The sequence below is a fragment of the Leptinotarsa decemlineata genome, unplaced genomic scaffold (genome assembly GCF_025532065.1).
Source record: "Leptinotarsa decemlineata unplaced genomic scaffold, Ldec_3_MD MMD2_tig00026369_RagTag_RagTag, whole genome shotgun sequence".
Classification (NCBI taxonomy): domain Eukaryota; kingdom Metazoa; phylum Arthropoda; class Insecta; order Coleoptera; family Chrysomelidae; genus Leptinotarsa; species Leptinotarsa decemlineata.
The window spans coordinates 5,188,260-5,200,048 of NW_027412709.1; the positions used below are offsets into that span (position 1 = coordinate 5,188,260).

Genomic DNA, 11,789 nt, shown 5'->3' on the forward strand with positions numbered 1-11,789 from the left:
TATTACAAAACAGAAATGCGAAATTTGTCTTCATAGTGATTCACTCTGTGTGTGTGTCTGTGTGTGTTTGTGTTTGTGTATCGTTCAGTGTGTGGAGAATTTATTTTCTGTGCGATAATTTGAATTTTGCGATGACTCCAAAGATATCAATTCAAATTGTTTGATAAGAAGTTTAATTATGATTTATTTGAAATGATTTCAAACCAATATTGAATAAATGGATACAAAAATTCATATTCTGAGATTACTTTTGAAAATGAAGGACGAAGTTCAATCAAGTTTCTGAATGAATTCAACAACTTAGCTGTTCTTCTACGTAACTCTGAAAACTACTTCTCCAGTGACTGTTCCCAACTAACTGAATTAAAAAAAATAAAGAGAAATGAAAATACATGAATCCGTCTACATTATGACGGGTAAGTATTTGAAGGAACAAATAATGAAAAGAAAAGAGGTGAAGCTCTGAAAAAATGTGCGTTGAATAAATGCAAAAGTAAATTGAGCTCCAGCTGTAGCAAATCTAGAAGAATGTCATTCATCACATGGAATATTTGGTAACTGAAAAACCTGCGAAAAAATTCAGTTTCAAATGGAGGAGGAGTAAGTGTTTTCCCAAACCTGAAGTTTACGTTTTGAACATCCGTGCGGAAAGAAATTTTTCTGATGATAATGAGAACCGAAGAAAACCCGCAGGGAAGCATCTGTTCCTTGTCTTTCCACAGATAATATAGCCATATTTCAACCAAGTTACGCGAAACAATAATGAAGTGTACAGACAAACCTTCCATTAATTGGTAAAAACCGTATGACCTCTAGATATAGAACCAGCACTATACATTTTTGATGTTTCTCCCCAGACATTAACATCCTCACATCACACTTCCGTTTAGAAAGTTTCAATTTGCAATCAAACATTCGGATATACTTAAAAAACTGCATTCATCCGTCGGGGTCATCTTTTTTTAATTCATGTGATAATTTCAGTTCATGGAAGTGAAAATTATTTGAGGTTATTTCTGACGGTGATTGTGGAGATATTATTCTCACGAGCAACTGTTGTCGTGAATTGCGGTGGGTTTCTACCACAAACGCAATGATTTCTATCTCTTCCTAGTCCCAAATCGTTTTTTTTTAGATCATCTATCTCTAGCTCTAGCTACACTTTCAGTTTTGAATTTTTCAACCAAAAATGATATGCTCGATCTACAGACCTCACTCCATTTGCATTTTTGATCGTGCCACCTGGATGGTGAAATTCACTGAAGTTTATCAGAATATCAAAAGGAAAGAAACACATTGTGTTCATTCTATGGAAAATAATAAATTATTATTATGAATATTCCTTTTGATCTTTATCAAGTGATGGGTTAGGGTATTCAAAATCTGACAATTTTGATTTATTTTTTAAATGATTTTAAATTTATCAAAGAAATTGAAACCAATATCATTCACAGAAATGTGATATATAAAAGAGTACTGATATGAAATTTCACACACATGAAAATCTATCATCTCCTCAAATTTTTGTTTCAGAAACACTTGTTAACGCATTTTGATCACCGAACTACTGAGAAGGAAAATGCCCGCATTTATTGCACAAGATTAAAACCTTTTGTCACGGAGAGATTAGTCTGCTTTTGTCACAATGACAGTACGTAAAAACATTCATTATTTGCTCGACTGAAAGAAGGATAATTTTATATTTCATGTATTATGTTGTATAGCGTAGTTGTATATGATATCCGTTTAATTTTTATAATGAATGTAAGAAATTACAAACTGAGTCGAAAAAAGTAGTTTTTATATAATTCAATATTCATATTCTTTGAAGTAGGTAGTTGTATTTTTAGTTCCTATCTGGGAGACAATTTATTTCGAAATTCATTGGTTTTTTTCTTCGTAAGTTCCCCACATTTTAGGTAAAAAAGTGAAGAAATAGAAAGCCAAAACCTTTTTCCCAAAAACTCAATTCATTTAAGAAATGGACCTGTCATTTGAGAGAAACTCTTTATGATCAAAATTGATTATAGTTTATTTATTTTGTTTTTTTTTTCTGATTGATTTGACCGTTACTTGATGAAGATCCATAGTAATTTCATAAACTACGCCTAACGATTTGATCATCACAAACTTTATTTGAAAAATATATCACGACATGTTTCGCTAACACAGTAGCTTTATCAACAGTAATTTTTTGATAAAGCAACTGTGTTGGCGAAACATGTCGTATTATGAAAATGTTTATTTTGTTTACCTGATGTAATACATTTTATTGGTAACTCTAATTGTTTGGGCTCAAAGAAACTTTGAAAACCTGATAGAATGTGTGGTTTACAAAAATGTATTGAAATGTTTTTTTTGTTTTTTCTACAAGTTTCAGTTTTCGGATAATTGGGGTTTCTTGAACGACTGACTCAAATATTTTGTTTTCAATATTTAGTTTAAACAAGTTCGGAAGAACTAAAAAACTTCACTGAACATAATATACGATTCAGTGGTAACACTATATTGTGACACTTCATTTCTGCATGCATTCTTCAATGCATACAGGGTGATTCAAATTCAATCCTCACCAATGGGATTTCGGAAACTATGAGAGGCACGAAGATTGTTAAATTGGGGCAAAGTTGCGCATTAACCTGACTAACAATATGCCGTTGAGAACGTTCTAAAACTCCGAGTATATCCGGAGGTATCCGAAAACAACAGAAATTATCAAAAACGGATTTCATTTTTTTCTGGCTTTATTTTTCGAAGGAATCGAAAATAAATTGCATTTCCACATTGCCATTCTTTCGCTGCTATATAATCAAATTTATTTTTTCTTATAGACGCTACATTGGATTTTTTCCGTTCAGAATAGAACCTTTCAAATGATGTATCATATATTATCATTCTTTTTCGAAAAATTTGAGATATTGAAAAAAACTAATTCTTATCATAATACACTTTGATGTTTCTAAATTTGACTTTCAATTTGTTACACTCAATGAAATTTTGTTATTGTACAAGGCGAAAAATGGCTTTCATGAATGAAGAAAAAAGAGATATGATACAAACTTATTACAAATACGATTGAAACAGTGTTAAGACATCGAAAATATATTTGAACTTGTATTCCGTGAAGGACAACCACATCGAAGTATGTTTGAGTTATTGGATCAAAATCTCAACGAGTTTTGTTCATTCGAAAACCGAGGAAAAAATACGGAGACAGAATGGACCAGGAAACTGAAGAAAATTGATAAATGAGGTATCTATGAGGCAAGTTAGACATTGTGTCCTTTTCAATAAAATTTATTAATTTGCAGACATAAACACTGGGAAATCTACACGTCAAATTTCCTCTGAAATGAATATTTGTCACTCAAATGCTCGGAGACATCACAAAAAAAGCGTTTGAGAATGTTACAAAATACATATATCTTGAAAATTGCATCCAGGTGATCCCGAAAGAAGATTAGAATTTTGTAATTGGCTAATAAGAAGACCTGATTTTCCTGTGAAATGTAATTTGGGCAGTTTTACGAATTGTGGGATATTCAACCGAAATAATGAACACATTTGAAACATAAACAACATGATGATGCTCTACCGCACACTACCAGACGAGTATCTAATTACCTGACTGTAAGGTTTTGTGATAAATGGATAATGAATGAAGGGTTGGTGAGGTGACCAGCAAGGTCTTCAGACATGAATGTTATGGATACATTCTTATAGGATACACTAAAAAATGAATTTTTGGTCAGAGGGAATATCAAAATATCAAGGAATTTCAACACAGCATTGTCAGAGAGTTCGCAGACTTGAGGAGGAGAAAAATTATCCGTGCACTGAATAATAATAATATTCGAAAAGGGCACAGTTGTGTTATCATGAACAAAGCCAGCATTTTGAGCATTCAAGTTAATTATTGTTATTTGTTCAAATATTTTGTTCTATTTTCTTGAAAAGGACACAATGTCTAATTTACCTCATACACACCTTATTCATCAAATTTTGATTGTTGATTCTGTTTTCGTATATTTTCAATGGCTTTTCAAATGAACCAAACTTGGTGAGATTTTGATCCAATAGCTTAAACATAGTTCGATGCGGTTGTCTTTCGGGATATAAGTTTAACTACATTTCCTGTGTCCTAACACTGTTTCTATCGTATTTGTGATTAATTTGAATCATATCTTTTTTTTTCTTCACTCGTGAAAGTCATTTTCCGGCAAAAATTCAATGACTTGTACAATAACAAAATGTCATTGAGTGTAACAAATTGAAAGTCCAATTTAGAAACATCTAAGTCGAGGCCTATTATGCTTATAATTTTTTTTTATATCTCCAATTTTTCAAAAAAGAATGATAACTTTTGATACATCATTAAAAAGGTGAAATCTGGTTGAACACAAAACAGAGAGAATCCAATATATCGTCCGTAAGAAAAAATAAAGTTGATGGTGGTGGCCGGGAGACGAAACGTCAGATAGTAAATCTGAAAACACTATTTTGTAGCAGGAAAAAAAAGTGGCGATGTGGATGTGCAATTTATTTTTGAGTCATTATAAAAATGAAGCCAGGAAACAATAAAAATCATTTTCCGAAATTTCTGTTTTTTCCGGATATCTTCAGATATACTCGGAAATTCAGAACTCTCTCAATGGCAAATTGTTAGTCACGTAAATGCGCAACTTTGTCCTAATTCAACCATTTTCGTATCTCTCATTGTTTCCGAGTTCCCAATGATGAGGTCCGAATATGAAACAGCCTGTATACTGCAAAGTGTCGTCTGCAGCAATATTTTCCAAAAATACGTATTCATTATCAATATACCTTGTGACATTCTAGTGAACTCATTTGAAATACAATGATACATAAATCCAGCGAACTCTCCTAACTCTCTCTAACAGTTCATGACTTAACTCGTTCCCTGTTTCCTAAATGGTACACCAAGCACGAACCCACCCGTCGATGTACTTTTTTGCGACTAATTATTCATGCGTAACCACCGATCTGACTTATCAGTGAAAGTTCAGATGCATGTTTCATCTCATATTTCAAAATGGCTCGATTCCCAGCCTAAAAAAGAGGGGCAACGCCTTGTTTCATATAAATGTTGGATCTGGATTCGACAAATGCATTCAACCGACATCCTAAGAACACGATGAGGGCATTCAAAGTAAGCATATAATCCTAGCAATAAAAAATATTGTCAAGTGATATCGCAAGTGATAGTAAAACAGTGAGAAAAGTGAAGTGATAACTTGAAAATAATTTTTTTGCGACGGTTTTCATATTCTTCATGTAATAGTATGGTTCTGTTTCATATGGAAATTGAATTTTTGACAGTGAACAACACTTCACTTTTCGTCACCAGAACAAGAAAGTTTTGCCATATTTTCAATTTGAAACTGAGTATTATTCAATCTGATTTGTAGACAATGTTTTCAAAGAAAGGATAATACTTTCGATAAGAGTTTTTGAAGTAACTCATATTTGTTAATTGTGGAATTGCAAATCGGAAGAAGAATATTGAAAATTCTTCCTGGAACGATTTCTTAGTTACTATACTTTTGGTATTTCTCATCAAGTTAATTGGAAAATGCATTTGAAATATTTCCAAATATACGAGTTTTCAATTGGCCAATGAATATTCATTGATATTTACTGCAATTTTTCGTTATTTTTGATGTTTTGGAAATGAAACCTTTACATTTCTACCAAATCTCCCACTGATTTTCAGTCAGAGAAGAATTGATTATTGGTAAATGAAAATAACCAGATGTAGTACTGAGTCAATAGACTTCCAAATTAATGTAATTTGTCATGTTGTTATTGGGTTTCTGTGTATCTGATATTATTCATTCCCTTTGTAAATTTATTTAAATGATATTTTCAGTGAAAAAATTCCCAATATATTCAATTTTTAGCCTTCTCAGAATGCTGGTTACAATTCACTCAGGTGCATCTCTAGTTCATTATACCCTCACCGTAGTATTGAGTGGTTACGATTTCTCTCCTAAAATTAATTATTTTCAGAAATGAAGGTAACATTGTTTCAAAATAATATTGCAAACTCATATACGTTCAATGATACGTTAAATAATACGTATACATGTATACAAAACCATAATATTTGAAATTTTGAACCAAATAAGTTGAGTGTACAAAAATTCTATAAAATCACGATAGATCGAGGATTTTTTTTAAAATTATTATACAGCATTAGCTGAAAAGTAGAATTCTGAAATTATCGGATAACACGCTATGACTGATCCTGCTGAGTGTAGGTACGAGGTATAAGCATATATATTGATATCATTCCCAGAAAAATAAAACCATGATATACAATCGAGAAACTCGCTTTCAAAAACCAAATTTGAGAATGTATGTGTAAAATGAGCGCCAATTCATGATGATGTTAATTAGTTAAATAGATTTAGTGCATTCAATCGCCGTAAAATTTTATAAGCCCTGCTCAGCCTGATTTATAGTTTTTATGCATTGCATTTTATACAATCACCTTCATTCAACGCAATGAAAATGATATTTTGGAAATATCTAAGGATGAACATTTTCCAAAAATACAAATAACTTAATTTTTTTCAATTTTCATATGAAAATAAAGATTATTGATGATGGATTATAATTCATGAATGAATAAACCTTCTAATTTACGACCTAAGAGAATTGAATAATATATCAATAATATGTCCCTCTTTGTAAAATATTGATTATCATCACAAATCAGCATTGTTCTGGAGACAATGTAATTGTTAAACGCAATTCGTGAAAAGAGTGGCAGTTGTGTCTATCAGAAAAGAGTTATTTTGGATTCTTGACCATAGTTAGAATTTCATTCTTCACAATAAAAAATTCAGTTTTAGAAAATGTATACTTGAAAATTCCACCTTGTCGAGAAGTGAGTATTCCTACGAATAGAAGAGACATAATAATTAATAGTCAATGAATAATCTATCAACCAATTATGTTTGTGAACGTTTCAAAGTGTGAAATATGTCAAATTCAGTCGTTTTTGAAATGGTAAACTGTATTCTATATTTTAGTCGAATATTATAATTTTCTTTGAGTACGTTTTCACCAATTTTTCTTCTGTTGTCACTTCATAAGGAAATTTTTATGTGAACTCCACATCAATATGCAAAATAATCGATGAGACTTGAATGAATGATTCAAATTATATTCAATTCTAGGCTTGCGTCCTTTTTTCCTTGGTGGCCGTCATCTCTTGCGGTGACGTCAAGAAGGAAAAAAGAGGTCTCCTTGGTTTAGGATATGGATATGGCTCCGGAATTGGTCATTTAGGATCAGGCAGCCTAGCTCTTTCATCAGGATATGGAATTGGAGGAGGATTAGGTATATGAATTGTTTTTTGATCTCGACGTTTCACATAAATTCTAGTAAAATGAAATACTACGAATGAACTGATCTTGTTTGAAAAAAATTCATGCAAGTATAAGGTTTGCGAAATTGGTGATGTGACAAACAATGATTTTATCGATTCTATCAATTCTTATTCCCAGTTGCTGAGGCTCAGTGTTGAATTCATCAAAATAATTTTCCGCAAGACATTTTTTTGATGATGAAACCACCAAGAACAATAATAATTTTGCGAGTTTTGCGAGTTAATATGAGACAACAAAAAATACTCTATTTTGTTTTTCAGTCAAATATCAAACTGCGAAATTTCGAAAAACAAACACTTTCCACAAGAACATGACACAAAAAACTCACATGAAAGTATAACATATTTCAGGATAAATTCTATTGAAAAATCGTGAATTTCAACTCGAACTGAAATTTCAACCTCCGAAATGAGAAAGAGAGATCAATAAATTTCTATATCTGTTCTAGGACTAAGCAGTGGTCTAGGCTTAGCTGGAGGTAGTCTTGCCCTTTCAGGAGGCTCAGGCCTTGGAGGAGTAGCCTTTTCGGGCTCAGGCCTTGGAGGAGCAGGCTTAGGAGGTCCAGGAATCGCTGTGGGAGGAAACACTCATACCGTCACCACCATAAATCGTGCCGTACCCGTACCAGTACCACAACCGGTAGGCGTACCCGTTGATCGTCCTGTACCAGTTCCGGTTCCTCAACCTTACCCTGTGAACGTACCTCGTCCATATCCAGTAGCAGTGCCACAACCATATCCCGTTACAGTAACCCGAACAGTACCTGTTGAAGTTCCACGTCCAGTACCAGTACCACATCCAGTTCCTGTTCCAGTATCGGTACCAAGACCAGTTCCTGTTTCTGTGCCCCATCCTGTAGCCGTACCTGTGCCACAACCCTACCCTGTCGCTGTTTCTGCTCCCGTTGCTGTAGGATCCGCGGTGGGAATTGGTGGATTTGGAGGAGTTGGTGGTCTTGGAGGATTTGGTGGACCTGGAGGAGTTGGTGGATTTGGATTGGGACACGGTGGTAGTTTAGGAATCAGAGGTTCTTCTTTGGGATATGGATTGGGTGCGGCTGTTATTGGCGGTGGACATGGTTTGGGAACGGGACATGGACCTATTCTATCAAAGGGTTGGTGAACAAATTTGAATTCTCGATAATAAACTGCCATTTACTTTTGTATATAGTTGTATCAATGAATACATAGTATTTTTATAAATTATCCATTGTTTTTCATTGAGATCGCTCACAATCATTCCGCTTGGATTTTCTAGAAAGGTACAGCAATGAATAGGATACATATAAGATCTGTGAATCAGTATATTCTGACAATTATTACGGGCATTCTTCATCATAACAAATAATTTTTTTGATACAATTCACTGAAATTGACAAAAACTTGCCTTTCAAATTCATATCGGTCGCTCTACAAAACTATAGAGATTTATCTACAGAAGGTAGGGGCCCGTGAAATATTCAAACAATACATGTTCCTATCTGAGGTACTTCTTTCGCATATTAATTTTACCTGTTCTGAAATAGCTGGATAATATATTTTTTTTCTACCCACTTACTTTTATTTATAGGTAAAATCCGTAAATACGAAGTAAATTTTCGATGCGAACTTTTCAGTTTGCCCTTCAATTTGTTTAAAAAAATTGATCTTCAATACACACAACTTGTCAGATTTTCGAATTTTCTCGCTTTGTTCATTTCCCAACTTTTAAGGCTGAATGAGTACTCAGAAAACTGCAAGAAACGTAGACTCTTCCGCAAAGCATGTGTTTCAAAAAATAACACTTGAGATTTTTCTAACTCTTCGCAATACTTTTTATGACTCATCAGTTACTACCGATGCAATTCGTATGGCATAAAATGAATCATCGAATGTTTTTTCGAAATCTAATATTTACTAAACATATTTTTCTATCATTGCTTGATGTTATAGTACTGGGAATCGCTCGTTGAAAGTTAAGACCTCGGTAATTTTCATCTAATACAAGTTTCAAACCCTAAGGGTTTCCGTTCGTAGAAGGCCACAGACTTTTTCAACAAATTCATCGGATATATTTCAAAACCGGGTGCTTTGTTCACTTAGTCAATCGGTCGATGTGTGAGTCAATGGTTCAAGCCCCAGGTTGAACGCTCGATTTTCACTTGCTATCATCCAACCCATGTTAGGAATCACACGCTAAAAGGTAGGACCTCGTTAGTCGGGTTGTCGTTCGTAGGGGTGCGATAGCTGGTTAACGAAAAAAACATATTTTAAACAATATTAATATAATATAACACATCTAATATAGTGAATCGATAGTGAAATTTTGATAGTGGATTATTCATCCATTTTGTTTAGTAAATTCACAATTCTCATTGCCGGAATTTTACCGACAATCATCTATTTGCTATGTCTTCAAGGAAGTTTCTAGTGATAGTTTGTTTATCAGAAATGAAAAATATCAATTATAATGGTTTAACAGTTCAATTTATTGTGTCGTTCAGAAATAAGTTGAATACTTATGCGAATAAATTCATGATATATTCCAATCTATAAAAAATGATTTTATTGTCATTTATGGAAAATTTTTAAAATTATTTTGAAAAGAGACATTTTTTCGAGAATGATCTAAAAATACCATATAAAAAGTATAACTGAATGAGATTTATCTGATTTTCAAAAGATATGTAGAGGTTCGATAATAGCAAAAATGAATAATGAGTTACATAACACACAAATCGCCCTCCCAGATTGAATAGACTTGAGATGAGGTTTCAAAGAAATTCGAGGACTTCATCATTTGATCATGAAGCATCATAGGATATATGTTTGCATACAGAGTGATCATTGAACATGCGGCAAAAAAAATAAGGAACTATTTTTTGGACTATTCTAAGGATATTTTGTTATTTGATGATTTTTGATAGGGCGCTTTGCTTCGAAGATACGGGGCGAAAATATTTCGACAGTCATAAGTTTGGTTATTATAAAATTATTAACGTAGCCAAAATAGAAGCATAACGTACTACGCTGGACCTACCAAGTAACAGAAAATCTAACAATTCCGTTGGTACCTTTCAACAACATTCCGATTACTACAAACGGCTGCAGACATTCAATTTGAATAGTATGTCTCGTAAATGACCATTTGTATTTGTTGAATAGGTTAAAACTGATTGACTTTGTCTAGTCGTTATGCATTTTCTGTGTTGAATATTTAAAGTCTTGTTAGTGAAGTCCTCTATTACGAAGGGCTGACGCAGAGAGAACTGACATGCATTTCGTTTATGGACATGCTGATGGCAATTCATTGGAAGCTAGGCGTTTGTACAGTGAACGATTTCCTAAGAGTAATATGCCTGATAGAGAAATCTTCCAAAGTAAACATCAACAACTTCGTGCAACAGGAGCATTGAAGCGAAATGGAGGACCAGGAAGGCCAATGACAGTAAGACGATAGATGTAAAAGAATGTGCTGGCCATGATAGAAGGAGATACGGATATCGTTGGATTGGTCGAGGTGGATCTCACTTATGGCCTGCTTGATCACCGGACTTAAACCCCCTGTATTATTTTCTATGGGTTTATATTGTGGAAGATGTGGAAAATTTAAGAAATCGGATGACTGCTGAGTGTAACGCAACCAGAACAATCCTGATGTTTTTCAATGAACTCGTGAGTCGATGAAGAGAAGATTAGATTCTTGCATCCGAGCGGAAGGTACTTATTTTCAACAGTTCTTGTAGATTAGGAAACATTACATGTAATTTTCGGTTATAAATTGTTGTCGAAATAATTTTTCGCTTCATATCTACGAAACAAAGCGCCCAATCAAAAATCATCACAGGACAAAATATCCTCAGAATATTCCAAGGAATAGTCCCTCAAATTTTTGCCGCATGTTTAATTAACTCCCTGTAGAACTACAAATGAACGAATTTTGTTTGTCCTGGAATAGAACTTCGAGATTTTTTGAATTTATTACAGGTCTACGGCAGTCTTAGAAACCATGATTCTCTAGGAATTTTTTTGTGTATTCTAGACAAACCCCATGAAATCAAATAATTGAACTTCATATAATGAGTACAATTCACAAATAACTGTAGTGTGATACGTTCATTTTAACATAGAAATGGTCTCACTATCCTCAATAGGTAGAGAAAAGAGAAAGGAATGTTTGAGAATTTTTTTTGAACAAACATCTGAAAATTGCGCAAACACAATATCTTGTATATCAAAAGTATCAATACCAACAAGACAGTGTCATTGGTAGAAGTTATTCCAAATAACTTTTTGGATGAAAGAAAAAATGGGTCTGAAGACTGCTCAATCATATCATTCATCATTTTGTTTCTGTTTGGAGATATTTTATGGAAGGTAGAACTGGAACTTC

At 33.4% G+C, this 11,789-nt stretch overlaps 1 protein-coding gene across 1 annotated transcript; it reads left to right on the plus strand.

Annotated features, from left to right (window-relative positions):
* The first annotated feature begins 5,027 nt into the window (after nucleotides 1-5,027).
* LOC111514703 (uncharacterized) lies at nucleotides 5,028-8,623 on the plus strand. The gene is made up of 3 exons (XM_023170952.2): nucleotides 5,028-5,170; nucleotides 7,206-7,368; nucleotides 7,867-8,623. The coding sequence occupies exons 1-3, from the start codon at nucleotides 5,105-5,107 to the stop codon at nucleotides 8,538-8,540; spliced, it is 903 nt and encodes a 300-aa protein (XP_023026720.2). The 5' UTR covers nucleotides 5,028-5,104; the 3' UTR covers nucleotides 8,541-8,623.
* The last annotated feature ends 3,166 nt before the right edge of the window (nucleotides 8,624-11,789 follow it).